The 17,314-nt window shown below is 42.5% G+C and overlaps 1 protein-coding gene and 1 long non-coding RNA gene across 7 annotated transcripts in view; one reads left to right on the top strand and one right to left on the bottom strand.

Annotated features, from left to right (window-relative positions):
• FOXN1 (forkhead box N1) overlaps window positions 1–11,655 on the top strand; it is a 29,210-nt gene extending 17,555 nt beyond the window's left edge. For 2 of the 3 annotated variants that reach the window (XM_085240518.1, XM_010721708.3), the window contains exons 4-9: window positions 1,196–1,306; window positions 3,501–3,628; window positions 4,563–4,659; window positions 8,355–8,562; window positions 9,025–9,552; window positions 10,735–11,655. In XM_085240518.1, coding sequence (XP_085096644.1) covers window positions 1,196–1,306; window positions 3,501–3,628; window positions 4,563–4,659; window positions 8,355–8,562; window positions 9,025–9,552; window positions 10,735–10,997 — 1,335 coding nt within the window. In that variant the 3' untranslated portion in view covers window positions 10,998–11,655. The remainder of the gene's footprint in view (window positions 1–1,195; window positions 1,307–3,500; window positions 3,629–4,562; window positions 4,660–8,354; window positions 8,563–9,024; window positions 9,553–10,734) is intronic. The other variant, XM_010721709.3, reaches the window with a different exon arrangement.
• LOC104913844 (uncharacterized) lies at window positions 81–14,560 on the bottom strand. Of its 4 annotated transcripts, none has more exons than XR_014887504.1 (7): window positions 14,397–14,560; window positions 13,804–13,989; window positions 5,832–5,913; window positions 4,896–5,069; window positions 1,421–2,881; window positions 488–578; window positions 82–333 (listed from the first exon to the last, which is right to left on the bottom strand). It is a non-coding gene; the product is annotated as an uncharacterized LOC104913844 (long non-coding RNA). The 4 variants fall into 4 exon arrangements; XR_014887505.1 differs by having other exon boundaries at window positions 85–578; window positions 1,421–1,553; window positions 2,770–2,881; XR_014887503.1 differs by having other exon boundaries at window positions 81–578.
• Window positions 14,561–17,314: the final 2,754 nt, after the last annotated feature.

Consider the following 17,314-nt stretch of genomic DNA (forward strand, 5'->3'; position numbering starts at 1 on the left):
TCCTTCTCAAAAACAATTATCTGAAAGTGGATATGGGCAAAGGGTTTTCCAGTAGACAGGAGCCTTAAAAATTCAAACCCATCCCGATAACAGGTTTTATATCACCGTCATCAATCAGCATTCTCAAGGGACAGATTTTTATGGTGTGTTTTCAAGCATGGCACAGCTGCCCAGGGAGGTAGTGGGGTCCCCATCCCTGGAGGTGTTCAGAACCATGGAGATGTGGCACTGAGGAACGTGGCCAGTGGGTAACATTGGTGGCAGGTGGATGGTTGGACTGGATGATCTTAGAGCTCTCTTCCAATCTTAATGGTTCTGTGAGGAGCTGTGCGTCTGAGAACATACAAAGATTTCTTACAATGCCTTTGCTGACCTGCATTTTTCTTGGCAGCAAGAGAAACTCCTAGATATCAGTTCTACTTACTTAAAACTAAGTACAAAGTCTGTTTATAGTATGTACTGTGTGAAAGTACGAGGAGTCACTCACCACGTGGTAGTATCCCTACAAGGTGCCTCTGCTATGATTCAAATTGTAAACCCTATCTTCGTAATCTCATGCAGACAACCAGTGAGCACACCTGTCAAGAGAGGGCCCTGATCACTGGCTCTGGACTGGTTTTAGGACAAAGAATTGCGAGGTTACTGAAAGAAAGGGGGGTAAAAAAAGAAACACAAATAATATCTAAATGAACTAAGACAATTTAGCAAGGGATGGCGGACATTTCCAAGCTACTCACACTAAGGATGAAGTTGATATAAACTTCCTGTTTCCTGGATATAATAATATAACCTCAGATCAGATAAGTTTAATGCAAAACCTGTACAGAGTTAATGAGAAAAATCCCATTTTCTTCCCAAATTCAAAGCTGCAAAGAATGTAAAATTAGCACTGTGTGCCCTACCCACAGCACCACTGACTACTCAGACCAACTGCTCATTCATGCCTCCACTGGTTCCATTAAAGAGCAGCTTGTAAGATCCTACAGTTTACAGGGCTGCTGCCAAGTTGATATTTCTGGACAAAAACATCATCTTATGGTCACCAAAATAACACAAATGTTTGTTAGTACTGGATGTGGCACTGGGATGACAAGAGGATGGTAATAAGGTACAATGAAAGACAAGTCAGGACAGCAACTGATGGCATTAAACTGAGGTGTTTTCTCTAACAATGCTTCCCTTAAATATCTTCTAGCAGGATTCAGACCTCAAGCTTAGGACATCCCCACTGGAAGGGCAGCCTGGGCTGTACTGCTATCAGCCCCAAGTGCAGCAGATGTACTGCTCCTCACATCCCTTCCATCAGGTCAGTACCATATGTTGAACCAAAAATGCTGTGTTCCTACTGCTAGAGTCATATAGTAGTCACAGGAACAACTCCTCCCCTTCCCCCCCCAAAAAAAAATAGATGAAACAATACCTCCTTTTAAAGTAAATCACAGCAAGACGATTCTCACTGAGTTTGGTGGCTCATCCATCTCCGTTGCAATCTTTTGGCTCTTATATCATCCCCAGTGAAAGAGCATTCAGCTGAAGCATAACTGACTATAACGCTGATGCATGACAGTGCACAAATTAAGGCTATATACATATATATAATATATATAAAAAACACATAACTGAAGTGAGCACGCTTCCCTCTTCACTGCTGTTTTGATACCAGTAATATTACCACCCATCTGCATTAAGCACATTCAAAAAACCCACAACGTTACAGCTGTCTTCTGGGAACTGCTAGGCAAGACACAACAAGCATTGCAGGAGGAGAAAGTCTCCCATCCACCTGCAGGTTGGCAGAGTGACAGCTCTCCTACAAGCAGCAGGCTTTGGTTAGACTTTGTGCTACTTGATGTTATAAAAGCATGGCAACGGATTCTACTAATGACAGAAAAGTGAGGGGTATCAGCAGGCAAAGCCATAACAGGCTGAGCTGCTGTCCATGTGCCATTGTCAGATGCTAGGAAACGAGCAGTGACACAGGACAGAAGAAATGGAACAACACCTTTTGCATGGATTAATATTTTACCTCTCAAATGTGAATGGAACGGACAACTTAAATCACTATGGAGTTAAACTCAGAACAGCCCCCTAGCCTGGAGCAACTACGCTTCTCTTTTCATTAAGGGATGAGAGAGATCAACTCCTTCATTAACTCAGTCCAAACGATAAAGTGGCCTCACCTTCCCCTTTGCTGGACACAGCACAAATGGTGACTCAGCTGGAAAATTACTTCTTATGGACCTGAAAGAAGTGGCAGACACTGCTGGAGCCACCAACCCACCCACCATAAAACACGGACACCTTTCATCCAGCAGAACCAGCTCCAGCCAGTCGTACCAGACCATTCCCCTGCTTTGCTCCCTCAAAGAGGAGTAATGAGACCAATAAAACAGAAATCATCATGAAAACACCCAGTTCTCGCTTTTGGTAGCGACATCCCGGCCAGTTCCTTCTTAGAACCCTTTCAAAGAGGCACTGAAACCAATGGCAGGAAGAAAGTAAGATGTATAAATTAATTACCAGGAAAATTTTCTTGATGACTCTGAAAAATCTATGTTAGAGTCTTCAGAGGAACCATAAAAACTCATGACACAGGGCTTGTAGAGGTGAGCAGCACCGCACCAGAACATGGCTCAGCAACCTTTGAGCACCAGCAAAGGCACGCAAGCAGATTTTTAATAGCCTGTGACACGATTCCTAATTTTGGCCATGCCCTACCCTTGGCATCTGGAAAGATTCAGCTGTAAGAGGCAGAAATTCCTCTCTTACCAACTGCGAGCTGAGTGGGAGCCTTCGCCACACCAAGAGCCAACTGATGGTATCTCAGCTCCGTGGGACAGCGCTTCTTTGTTCTTGAAAGCTGCTTGCCAGCAGGTTGGAACTGTAATTGAGAACAGAACAATACGTGACCAACCGCTGTGATAGGAAATGGAGAGCAAACTGGCAGAAACTCTGCTGCAATCAAGGCAAGGCACATGCTGTATTTCCTTTGACCTGCCTGTTTTTTTTGCACTGGTATATTTCTATCAGGGTGACTTCATGATGGGCCGTCCGTTGCTGAGAATTGGACATGCCTGGAGATCTCTTGAAGAGATGCCACTAAAGGGATGGCCAAAGGAGTAAATTCTTTATACGACTGTGCATGATCTGGAGATGATAGATAGGGTACAACGACCCATTTTTCACAAGTACTCAGTAGAATAATGGGCAATAATAAAGAAATAGTTCTTTAGCATGGAACTCACTGTAACAAAACTGGTAGCAGCCGATATCCCAGCCCATTCCTCTCCAGCTTCTCCTCCTTCTTAAGCACTAACCAGTAGCACCAGTGTTTTTCAGTACCGTGCTAGACAGACTTCAGTTCTGCCTTTGCATAACAGCTATTAAACATAGGTAGAGGGCAACATCCTCAGAATTAAAGCTTAGTATTTTTATAAAGAAAGAAAGATTCTGAGAACTCGTTGCCAAGCCATGTGACATCTCTTTGGTTGTCTCCCCAGTACCCATCAGGAGGCAGCTACCCGGTGACTTACATCACCTCTTCTCACTACCCCTACCAAAGGATTGCTCCTCAAAGCACTCAAGAATCCCAGCAGCCTCTATTTCCCAAACCCATCTACTCCTACAGGTAAGAAAATATTTTTTCAACTCCTGATGCTACAGGAAACACACTGTTTACCCACAGCATATTTTTGGCATGATTTGCAATAAGGTGCTTACCTATCCTGTTCCCAGTGTGTTCTGTCCTGCCTGTATGAATCATAACATGCACCAGACTTTGAGGCCAAAGCAGAGGGAAATGAGATGATGTAACGAAGAAAAGCTAGGCCTTTTCCTGATGCAAAGTCCTAGCTGCTGCAAATCAGCCTAAGACTAATCACAATTAGGTGTTTTTGCAGGACCTGTATTAGTGCTATTTAATTCCCCATTAAGGGTGAGGAAATGTCTAGAAAACACATCAGATGTGCTGCTTATCACATAGGATTAGCCCCAAACATCACTCTAGTGAAGCAGGTCAGACAATTTTTAGTTATACCTTCTGCCATTCAGCTTGATACTTTCCATGCATCCCTTATCAATGTAAGCACTGAAGCACAACCTTAAAAAACACAGCCAGGACTTAAGGTCTTGACTCCACTTTCCATCATTTTACTTGAAATTCGTATTGGACATGAGCTATTCATATCCTGCATAGACTTTGACCATTACATCTAGGAGTGACGCACTGCTTATGGCTGAGTGGGAACTGTCAGCATCATTGGTATTCATAGATCCATTCAGGTTGGGAAAGAGCTCTCAGATCCAAGCTCAACCCTAACCCAGCCCATCATACCACGTCCCTTAGTGCCACATCCCCATGGCTCTGGAATACCTCCAGGGACAGTAAGCCCACCATTCCCTGGGCAGCTGTTCCATTGCATCACTTCTCTTCTAGAGAGTGAATTGTTCCCAATATCCAACCTGATTCATTGTATGGGAGTGAAAGCCATGGTCATCACAAGCTCTGAGACAAACACTGTATTTTCTGACAAGCTAAAACAGTTTCCTTTCTCTCCCCAAAGCATCCTGATCTTCATGGCACTCAAAAACAGCAAGACGGGCAGTTTGCCAGTCAGCGAGATTTACAATTTCATGACAGAGCACTTTCCTTACTTTAAGGTGAGTTCTGTGCCTAGGCAGAATATATGTACATAGTGCATATATAAGTAGTGCAACTTAACACAAAAGTTTATTAAGAACAGCTCTAACTTGGAGCTTGCATAGATAACAAGCAGCCACTCCTCACTAACAGCTCGTAAAAGGGATAAATATTTCTAAAAACAACATCATCCCTTTCTCTCAGATCTCAGATACAGGCAGAACTGGTCCTGTGGCTTCCCTTGCCATTACAGTACCTCCAAAATCATGGAAGCAAAGGCATAGGGATGTCTTCATGGAATCGTTGAGTTGGAAGGGACCTTTAAAGGCCATCAGGTCCCACTCCCTGCAATGACGAGGGTCACCCACAGCTCCATCAGCTGCTCTGTTCTGGAGCTGGGATGTCATCTTGGGCAACTTCATCTCTGGCCCTGTAAAAGGAAAAGTATAAGATGTGATAAATGGTACTAAGCTCATAATTACACGGTCATGATGGTGAAGGCACGGATGCACAGCTTGCACCAGATGCTATTGAGATTTAAATCCATGCTGTAAGAGCAAATGGCTTCTTGCACTTGGGATGCAGGTGGGAAGAGATTAGTCAGCATGGAGCTCCAGAGCAGAGGGATTACAGTTAGATCTAAAGAAAGCTGTAATTGAATTGCTGGCTGCTGCTCTACACAGAGCTTTGTTCTTGCTGATTCCCCAAAAAGTCTTACTAACTGTCCAGAGCAAGTGGCCTACAGCTGTTAGCAAGATCTAAAACCAAAGCAATGTGAGGCTTGTTGTGCTTCCTATTGCAAATAAGCATGCAGCAATTCAAATAGATTTAATGAAACTACAGAAAGACGATTCAGATATCCTGATTCAAATGTCCTGATACAATTATACAGCAAAGTCAAGTGGTTTTGAGGATAAATAGCAATAAAAATTAAAAAAAAAAATTAAATTAAATTAAATATGCCAATAGTTAGAGGGTAAGAAAGCACATTACCATCTTCTAGGAACATAGCATGAATGAGTTTCAAGTGGAGAAGTGGGATGACTAAAATCAGTTTTACAGGCATAACGGTGTGCCCACAGCAGTTCGTCAGACCAAACTGAAGTTACTTCTCCTCTGTCTTACAACACGGCTTTAAATAACTGTTTTAGCCCTAATCTAAACCTCGCTCTTCTCACTCATCAGAACCCACCTGTTCCACTGGGAAGTCTTCTTGCAGATCCTCGTGGCTTTTTCTTCGATTATGTATAAGTCAGTGGGAATGAGGTCACAGCCTTTGTATGCAATATAGGAAAAGAATGGTGCAGGGGTTATTATTGGAACAGTCCAAATTTTGCAACTTTTTTCTGCTTTTTTTTTTCATTTACTTAGAAATACAGTCAAATAATTGAATATTTTCACCCCAAACATCGTTAAAATAAGAACAGAATAAGCAAATGTGCTTGTAAGGACTAAGCCCTACCTCTGTCCTGTCTTTAAGGCAGCCCATGGAATTATCAAAATATGACAAAAACCATATTTTGGAGAGACTTTAGCAAGATAAAGTAATATAGAAATCAGCAAACAGCCTCGTGTTGGTGCTGCAGAACTCGGCAAACAGCAGGATTCACCAGGGGGAGGGGAAGCAATTAGAGTAGAACTGAAGTAGAGCACAAGTGTATGTAGAATCTTGCTGGGAGACATGAGATGATACAAGCCTAGTCAAATTAACTCGTATTCGCTGCCACAGCAAATTTAGTTTCTATGATGCAACAATCTCATTTCTAGTTGAAACAGAACAATCCAACTCCTACGTCCCAAAAAAAAAAAAAAAAAAAAAATCTACACAGCTGAAGGTGAATTACTCTTTGATGTACCTCTCCCTTCTCTTGAGACCTAGATTTAAAGAGAAAGGGTTTTGCAAGATCACTGAACTCTTTAAACTTCAAGAGGCTGTCGGGATCAATGGGTCTGCACAACGACCTTTTTTGGCTCATCATCTTTTTTTTGCTTCAGTGCAATTAGAGAGTTGAAGGCTGAGCTCTCATCTCGTTAATTGGGCTATTTCCAGTGGTCCAAGAGGTTGGGAAGGTCCAGTGGAACCTAATTCCACATAACTTCTTCCACACTGCTCTGGAAGCAACGATGGGCAAATCATGGCAGCAAAACAACTCCAACTGTACAATGGCAGCTCCAGCAGGCAGAGCTCAGTTCATTAACCAAGCATCAAATGTGAAAATAAAAACTGGTGACAGAGCAGTACTTCTAATGCTTTGTTGGAGCATTCCTTCAGGGCCCAGCTAGGTAAACAACTATTTCTCACTGCTCAGCAGTACTGAGTTTAGTGCAAGAACCTGTTCAACTCTTGGCAGCGCTCCCCGGAATAAATCCGTGTACTTTTTGCTTTTACGTTCCTAAAACGATCTCACCATTCACACCCCCACACATCTGAAAACCTCTGAGAAACACATGCCACTCCCAGCGCCGAGCAGAAACACTAATTATCCTGTCTAGATACAGACAGAGGTTTGTGCAGCCTCACACACACGGCCAGGAGTGTGAGCACTCTCACGGGTTAGCACAGACAGCAGCTAATTGCACGCCTTCCCTTGGAGAAAGTTGTATTTGCTTTTGGAGCTGGCAGAAATGCTGCTTGGATGCGATCTGCAAGGGGCAAAGAACGGTCATCGTAGAACCACAGAATCATTCGGGTTGGAAAAAAGCTCTCAGAGCCCCAGGTCCAACCCCAACCCACCCCGCTGTGCCCACTGACCACATCCCCGTGGTTCCTGAACACCTCCCTGGACGTGCACTCCCCCACCTCCACGGGCAGCTGTGCCAACGCACCCCCACTCTCCTTCAATCTTACCCTATAGCAGAAAGGGCTGGAAGGGGTTGGGTTGGGTTTTTATACTGTTTTTTTAATAATAGAATTGCAGGTTGACTCACCTACGGGATTGGCCAACAGAACGGTGAAATGCTGACATCAGGTGGACAAAAGGGTAAAAACGGTGCTGTTAGGAAAGCCAAATACTTCCTGTTGTAGCAGATTACATGTATACAGCTTTCACAACTAAGTAATATTTTGAATGAAGAAGCAAATATTAAATTTATTAAATTTATTGGGAATTTATCGTGGTCTTTCCCAGCTTGTAGTGAAGGTCTGCCTTGGGGGACAAGGAGTTAATGTCCCAGTGGAAGAATCCAAAGGTCAGATTTCATAGAATCTACAGAATCCCATGATTCTATGGAATTTCTATAGAATTCTATGATTGTATGGAATTTCTGTAAAAGACAAGGAAGTGACCCATCAGGAATTCACCATAGGAATCCTATGATACAGACCAGCACGCTCGTATGAAACATCTCGGTGTGATGAGCAATATCTTTTTCCTTCTTGCAAAACTGTCCTCAGAGTAAGGAAGGAATTTTGCTTGACCAGAAACCGCCTAAATACAAATGGCAGAATCACTTTAATACATTGTGAGGTTTAAAGAACCCCCCAGCTTCCACCACTGGCTTAAAAATATGTGTAAAGCAAAAAGGTGCAGCAATCAAGAGTAGAAACCCATATTTCAGTTGTAGGGCACGTGATTAACCCACTTGGGCATAAGTTGCATAACTAGAGAATATCACCTAAGCAGTATTATAGTCTCACCAAATGGAGGATTCTATATGGGATTGATTGATTTTTTTTCCTTGAAAAACCATTCTTAGATTGGCTTTGTGTTTCCAGACAGCCCCGGATGGCTGGAAGAACTCTGTGCGCCACAACTTGTCCTTGAACAAATGCTTTGAGAAAGTTGAAAACAAATCAGGCAACTCTTCTCGGAAAGGCTGTTTGTGGGCTCTGAACCCGGCCAAGATTGACAAGATGCAGGAGGAGCTGCAGAAATGGAAGAGGAAAGATCCAGTGGCTGTGAGGAAGAGTATGGCAAAGCCAGGTCAGTGATAAGTGAGTGTGTTAGTTCTCAAGCAGGAGTCCACAACTTGCTTTGCAATGCACACCAAGCTGTGCAACAGCATTTATACACTACTTAGGAAATATTTAAGGGTGCTTTCCTTAATATAAAGTCAAAAAAGCAGAATTAAAGACCTGGTTTTGCTTCTAAATAGGCACAAAGGTGTTCTATCGTAACGCTTAGTGAGATGTTAAAGCAACACTCAAGGCCTATAGAATAAAATTGAAATTATCCAATAAATACCCAGCCTTTAAACACGACAATATAATGTTCCTCATTCACGTTCAGCACTGATTATTTAGAAGAGCATTTAACTTTTGGAGTTATTATCCTACAGATTAGGGCTTTTGTTTGCCATCACACCCACCCGTTCCCCGGCTGCTAGCTATGAGGATGAAGGCTCTGCAGGAAATACCTTATGGATTTTGTTTTTTTGTTTTGTAGAAGAGCTTGACACACTGATAGGCGACAAAGGCGAAAAGCTGCGATCTTCCATGATGTCGTGCAGCCCGAATGGCGTTGCAGGAGCATCCCTCTCCAGGCAGATGGCAGTCCAACCCCACTCCTTGGGCGAGCCCTCGCTTTCCTCTATACCACAGCCTCTGCATCCCATCCACACATCATCAGGAGCTCTCCATGCCAAGAACACGTTGCCAAACTTGCTCGGAGGGCAGCAAACCGCATGTTACACCGCCCCACAGGGCTTCCCTCCAATCTCAAGCGCATTAATGCCGCAGACACCCGATCATCAGACAATGTTTCCTTCTGGGGAAGCTCCAAACGAACTGCGGGGTCAACCCAGCATCACCCAGGACTCCCCACTGCCGGCCCAGACCCCCCCGAGCTGCGGTGTGAAGGTGATGACAGAGCACTGCACAGCCCGCACGGTGCCCGACCCTCTGCTGCAGGAGGGGGACCTCAGCAACGACATCGATGCTCTGAATCCATCCCTCACCGACTTTGATCTCCAAGGTAGGGATCCAAGGTAGTCCTATGGCGTAGATTTAGGCGTAGATTTAGGCGTAGATTTAGGCGTAGTACATCACAGCCCAACACAGTGGCAGCATTCTGGCCAATGCCCCCAGGAATCATAGAATCATTAATGTTGGGAAAGACTTCTAAGATCATGAGTCCGACCATCAACCCATCTCCACCATGCCAACTCATAGAAGCATTAAGGTTGGGAAAGGACTCCAAGATCATGAGTCCAACCATCAACCCATCCCCACCCACAGAATCACAGGATGGTTACGATTGGAAAAGAACTCAAAGATCACCATGTCCGACTGCCAACCCATCCCCACCATGCCCACTAACCGTGTCCCTCAGGAAGAAATCTTCAGTGATGAAGATATAAAACGCAGCCCTGCTGCAGTCCCTTAGCGAGTCATTTCACTGAGATAAGTTTAATGGAAAGATGAGAAACTTTCTGTTGCACTTTAGGAAAAAAAGCCAAACCATCATAGAATGGGTTGGGTTGGAAGAAACCCCAAAGATCATCTAGTTCCAAGCCCTGTGCCACAGCAGGGTTGCCAACAACTAAGTCAGGCACCAGTTCAGGCTGCCCAGGGCCCCATCCAACCTGGCCTTGAACACCTCCAGGGATGAGGCATCAAGTCATATTCCTGATTTTTTTTGTCATGAAATCATATGTCCAGTAATTCAGCATGCCATTCAGATAAGCTATGCCATACAAAGACAATAAGCCCAGCTGTGCACTAATATTATCTGCAGATTCACTTTCAGGATCTTACAAGAAATTAGAGGCAATTTCTCCTTTTCAAAATAGGGGGTTTCTTTCAACAAGAAGTTACACTTCATGAGGGCACAGTTAGTGGTCATGGTGGGGATGGGTTGATGGCTGGACTTGATGGTCTCAGTGGTCCTTTCCAACCTTAATGAACCTGTAGTTCTACTGTTGTATGTTACATTTGCAACAGAATCTTGCCAATTTTCAAGCAAAGATTCTCTTAACTTAATTGTGCTTTCTCCAAGATTTATGTTTTTATGGAAACAAACTAATAACAACTATACCATCACAAGTGACTAAGTACTTAAACATACAGCACACATAGCTGTATAATTATCTATTTCTTGGGTGTTTCAAAAGGCACAGGTAGAGAAAGTTAATCAATCCTTTCTGTTTTGTCCCAGGCAATCTCTGGGAGGAGCTGAAGGATGACAGCCTAGCTGTGGACCCCCTGGTTCTCATTTCATCATCCCCAACGTCTTCCCAGTGTTTCCCTTCTCACTGCCAGATGGAGAACAGCAACACAGCCACCATCCCAAATGGAACCCCACACAGTAACCTACCCGACCTCCAGCTCACTACTCTTTACTCTGCCTTTATGGAGTTGGATACAGTGTCTCCTGCCTACCTGAGTAATCCTGGATCCAAACCTATAGCACTAATGTGAACCACAGCTATCATTCCTTCTGTCCACACACAGCCCAAGCCATCACACATGCCAGACTGACATCTACTACAAGAGCTGAAATTGGAATAAGAGACCTTCCAGAACTCATCTGCAGGATATGTAGCCTTACTATAATAATTTTCTACGGATACTTTAAAAAAAAAAAAAGAAAAAAAAAAAAGAAAAAAAAAGAAAAAATGGAAAGGATAAAAAAAGAAAAAGAAAACTATTTAAAGATAACACTGTGCCAGTCGACACCATTTTATTAAGGCACTCATCCTCTGCATCTTCCTGATACAAATGACTATAAGAAGAAAATGAACGATTTTCAGATATTTTTTATGAAAGCTGCTTGCAAAAAAATACTCTAACTTATTTCCTGAAGCCAATGATGTCAATGTCATCTTCTAAAGACCACTACAAAAATAAAAAATCCTCATACTAAAACGTTTATAGTCTCCTTGAAAGGATTTCTGGGTTTTGATAACAAGAACGTGACGTGAAGATCCTACAAGTATTACAAGACCAAGGAGTAGCTGCTGACTGACTAAACCAAAGCAACAAATGTACCTTAAGGAAAAATCTATGGTTTACTGTGTTTAAAAAGAAATTTAAGACTCTTTTTTTTAATAAAACAGACAATCAAACAAACAAAAAACTGCTTTAATAGAATTTCTACTTGGCTGGAAATCATTTGTATTCATTCCTCTACTGTTGTCCACATGAGCAGAACAGTAAGATGAGCTATTCAAGCATTAAATCAAGATTTTGCTTTAATTTCTACTATGCTTTTCCAATAAAGACAGAGAATAGTAATGATTGCAGCTAGCCAATCTGGAGAGCATTGCTGTTTCAACACCTAGTCAATATCCAGTACATCCATTGAGGTCTTGGCTGGTGTTGAACTAGCCCACACTTTGGTATAACATACTGCTCTTAATGTGAATTAATACATAAGTACACTCTCTTGGATGACATCTCCATTCATGCTCTATGGAAACATGGAAGAAACTGAGCAGGTTAAAATTTCATAGAATCATTAAGGTTGGAGAAGACCTCCCAGATCCCGAAGTCCAAACGCCAACCCATCAAACCCATTGGAGTAAGAGTAGGTCACTTACACTCAGGTTCACATCTGCACCCTCAGCGATGCCAACCAGCCTAAACTTAAACCAAAATCAGATTAGGGGCAGGCAGATAGAGAAGATTTAGAAAGAATACGTGTGACATAACCTCATAATCTCTCATCATGAAGGCCACACTTGAGCCCCTCTCACTCTGCATTCCTACACAACTAACAATCTTTCCAACATTTCTTCTTGGCAGAGGGAGTGATGTCACAAAAATGCTTAAGAACATACCAGAAGGGCATTAAGAAGTTCCATGAGTTTAAAAACACAGCAAAACTGTAATAAAGTATATGTGATTAAAGCAATCCTGGAGACTGGCACATGAAAAACCCATTAATACTAACTGCATGACTACAGACAATACCAAGATGAGCTAAAGAAACTCAAAATTCATGAATATTATATATATATATTATTTTTCTACATTAAGGACTTAATTTAAGTGGAAAGCAATTCATATATTCTAAGATCTCCATTTAGCAGACCGTGGTATTCTTCCAGATGCACAAATGCATTCTATATGTGCAATCATATACTTGATGACAACTAGGGGAGAGAAAAAGAGAAGCCTAAGCTTCATAATATACTCCATATTTTCCATGGTAATAAGTCTTTGAAGAATGATCAGATGTCAAGCACAGAAAGGGAAATTAACACCCTGACGTGTTTTTCTTGTATTTTTGCACAACTTTCTTGACATACTGTATCAACAAGGCTTGTCCTCCCTATGTAATTGCTAATTTATTCTAAGCACTTTATTTTTTTTCCAATGCATTCTATATGTGAGACACACAGAAATTAAAAGTCATTACATAATTTTTCTTATGTTAAGAAAAAAAAAAGAATAATTCATTAAAAAAGACTGCAAGTTATTAACTTATATAAATAATCTGAGTTCCCTCCCCTTTAGGCTCTTATATAGAGAGATTCATTGTCTTGCTTCAGTGCAGCATTTCTGATTATGACATGCACATAAAAAAAAACAAACACTGACATATGGGAATGTGAAGAAATTACAATTACAGAAAAAAAAATTTAAAAAACCTAACCCATACCATGCAATAAGAAGTGCGCACACATTGCAAATCTCTGTGAGACACATTTGCATTGAAGACCATTTTAAGTAGCAGCGCCAATACAGGGGGAAAAGAATGAAGTTTTCCCGGTCTGAGGTTAATGATGTTTGCTTAATCAGCCTGAATCAAAAGCATTATGCAAACAAGCGAGAAAAACAATCTTAATTACCATAAAAACAATCTTATTATGAAACAGAAGAAAGTGTTCACTCTTGCCCTCTCCGGCATACGATTAGATTTGCACTCTAAAGTTTAGGATTTATTAGCTTAACTCTGTGCGTTTCATTTAAACATCAGAAAATTCAAAGAACAGAAATGATATTTGAACTCTGCTTTCAGGCTCTTCTTCCTCGACGTGAGCTCAGATTTACTGTTGCCAGACCTCTGACCAAAGCAGGCTGCCTGCTCTTCACTTCCCTGCTCCTGTTATAAAGTCATCACCTCTGAAGGTTCATTTCCTTTTCTACGTACTGTTCTTTTCAGCTTAATCTCTCAAAGCCTTGACACAGCACTGAGCCACTTAGAAAGGTGATTAATGGTAATATGGGACAGAGAAAGCACTACGGAGAACATCAGTGCTGCTTCGTGTCTCTGACTTACGTGGGATGAAACATATTTGGAGTGTAGGGCTGAGGTAGTCGATGGTTATTGATTACTAGGGAAAGTTTCTTCTCATAAGGAGCGTTGATGGCAGTGGCACAGCTGCACAGGGAGGTGATGGGGTCACTGTGGAGGTGTCCCAGAGCTGTGGGGATGTGGCGCTGAGGGCTGTGGGCACGGCGGGACCTGTGGATATGAGAACACTTTTCTAACCTTAATCATTCTGTGACTCCACCTCCTCAAGAGCCAGAATTCCTTTCCCAGGACTGAGCTCGCGCTGACCTTGCTGCAAATCGTTTCTCCACAGATAGCAGAGCACAAGGCCGGCACACAGCGATGAGCAGCTGCAGGCCTTGGTTGCTAAAGCTGCTAGTTCAGCTGGCCGACTAACAGAGCACCAAAATATCCCTTCGCTCAGGAGCCCATTTCTGACCCAAAGATAGGAGAAAAAAAACCGTTGGACTTTTTACTCCCCACAAAAGCAACTCATCGTTAGGTGCGTTACTCAGTTTTCTTAATCACCAGGAAAGCAGTTATGCCAAGTAAGGTGCAGTACACACAGGGGGGAGGGAGACGGTGACTGATGGCCTCACCTCACAGCCAGGCAGCCATGGGGCCCACGAGTGGCAACTGCTGGTGGGGACATCCAGCCCCACTTGAGGGGGACTTGAAGGAGGAAGGGAAGGGCTGTTGGGCAGAAACCACCTCAGCATCGTGCAGGCAAAGCTGCTGTGCTGGTAATGGCACATTGAAGGAAATACTCAGGGCCCTGCAGTGGGTGGGGATGAGTAATGAGCTATAAACGAGGCAGGTGTGGCCCTGCAATATTTCCTATGCTTTGTTTTCCTCCCCAGAAACCACCACGGAGGCAGCAGCCCGCAGGGTTTGTGCCATGCACTGGAGGCACAAGGGCTTGGAAGGGCCTTTTAGGAAAAGATGATGTGAGGTATGAGTTTTTCAGTAGAAGTAATTTTTTTTCAAAGAACTAGGGAAGGGGATTTGCCCAGCCTGAGTGAGCAAAGAATTTAAGATCTCATTCATCAACTACTGAAGAATTTAACTTCAACCACATGAAGGAGCCCAGCGTGTTTGTGCCTGTTGGAGGCACCAGGTTTAAGTGATCGCTTGCGGCGTTTACCTTTAGCTCCATAACTTTAGAACATCAGAAGAAGAACAAAAAGAAAAAAAGAAAGAAGGAGGAGAGAAAGAAGGAGGAGAGAAAGAAGGAGGAGAGAAAGAAGGAGGAGAAAGAGGAACCCTCACTATGGAAAAAAAAAATTACTATATAGCCAGTGGATCAAACTGCAGTGCTTTTGGTGCAAGATTTTTCTTTGGGTAGTCTCTCATTTCAGCTTATCTTCAAGAAATCTGAATGCTAGCTGAAATAATAGTTGCCACAGAGATGACACTTGTACTTAGATTTCCTGCAAGTGTCTCCTGCCAGACAGCCCCAGGAACTCTATGCATCTATTTTTTCAGCTGCAAAGTACATTTCTGTAGTATTGTTTCAAACCTGATTTATGGCATGTAACAAAACTCCACTAATTCTTGATCTGGAACCATTGCCTGACTCACTACAGCTGAACTACAAAGGTGCTACATTATCCTGTTTGCTATTTCCCTCTTCTAATTCATACTGTCATTCAGCAGGAGAAGGAAAACCAAAAATGTTTGGAACTTGTATCCTCCATATATATTAACGTTCATAAAATAAATATCAGTACGTATTTCACGTATCACAACTTCCCTGCATGCTTTTATTTCTTGCTATACATTACTTTCATACGCCAGCTTCATTAAGTCACAGGAAGATGAACACCCTTGAATAATGACAGAAGAATCACAGCACGGTGTGAGCATGCACGATGTGCCAAGGAGCTGATAGTGTAAGAAACACAAACCTGAGGGGAAACCAACATCTCCCCTCAAAGTCAAACCTGGAGTGCATCCCCACGACCACTGAGCAATAACCCCACCACCAACCTGTTCTCAGGTCACCTCACTGCAGGGTTCAATGCAGGTATGTCACACAGCTCCAAAAAATGAAGATGGAACGACCTCCGCTGACTCTGCTTCACTTCAGATGTTTTGCCTGTGGTCGCTGTGGCAGAGACACAAATCACAATGTCACACCAGCTCCTAAAGTCAGTTCTCCATAGAGCAGCTGGCAGAGTTTCCCGAAGCACAACCAGCTGCAGAACAGCCATCTGCAGGAGTTTTGTTAGCGTGGTTGGAGAATAATTCACTTTAGTTATGCCCCGAAAGATTCTCACCCATCAGAAGGCTGAACCCCATTTCAAACTTTAATTAATTGTCCTCCTTACGTAGCTACAAGCCACAGAAGAGCTTCTACACGTGCACTGTCATCACCTGAAAGTGAAGGTGGTTACATCCACCGGTGCAAAAACAGCATTAAAACATTGAGGAAAAGCAATGAGAATTTACTTCCCATGCTCTAATACAAAAATCTATCATTAAATAACACACACTATAAAAGATATAGCATTAAAGAATGGACAAGCACCTCCATCTCTAAGATCAATAATTTATTTCATTTTTAATTTTTTATTTTATTTTATTTTATTTTACATTTTGGATGTTACAGGAGAAGAAACACTTGCTAAGGAGAGTGACACGTTGAATCATTTTCCCTCGGTCATGGAAGAAATTAAAGCATATTGCCTAGATGCACATTTATGTCTAAACTGCCAATATTCAGTTAAGCAAGTGTCCATCCCTGCCCCGTCCTTGCGTAGGTTAGGTTGAAGTTTTCTCCTCCTACAGGAAGACTGAATTGTAGCATCAATCTTTGTTCTCCCCCTTTATCCATCTACAAACAAGTCAAGCAGATGGAAACCAAAGCCACAACAGTGGAATCATTGCCAACGTTCCTTTTTTTCCTTCGTTTCCAACCGGTTCCTCACTGCCCCAGAAGGTACAAAGAATTATAAATGAACTGGATAAAAATGCTCCTAACGTTTTCTCAATGGCATATTAACTAGAATCCTACTCTCCTTCCACAAAAAATATATAGATATATATTTTTTTTTATATAAATACATTTTAATACAGACAATCCTGACTCTATGCAAAAAAAAAAAAAAAAAAATTCAATGTCACATTCAAACAGGGTTCTTCAGTGTGGCATTGGGGTGCAAGCAGACAGCACAGTGGGCATTAACATAGTGATTCTAGGGAGGCAGTTACTAGAGAACAGATACAGAAACACAGTTCCACCCTCAGTCAGGCTGTGCTGTGATATCAGACTAAGTGAGCATCACATTCTTCAGACACAGTTCCGTGCTTAGAAAATGATATGAACAGTCAACGAGATTTCACATAGGGAAACATTTGCATAAACAGTGCTCCATATTAATCATACTTGTGCTGGGCATAGAAAAAAGGGCTGCTGGCATAATCACGGGATGGATGGAAGGGACCTCAAGGACCATCCACCACTTCCAATGCCTTGCCCACTCCAAAACTCCAGAGAAAAAGCATTTACGTCTAT

The sequence above is a fragment of the Meleagris gallopavo genome, chromosome 21 (genome assembly GCF_905368555.1).
Source record: "Meleagris gallopavo chromosome 21, MGAL_WU_HG_1.1, whole genome shotgun sequence".
Taxonomy (NCBI): domain Eukaryota; kingdom Metazoa; phylum Chordata; class Aves; order Galliformes; family Phasianidae; genus Meleagris; species Meleagris gallopavo.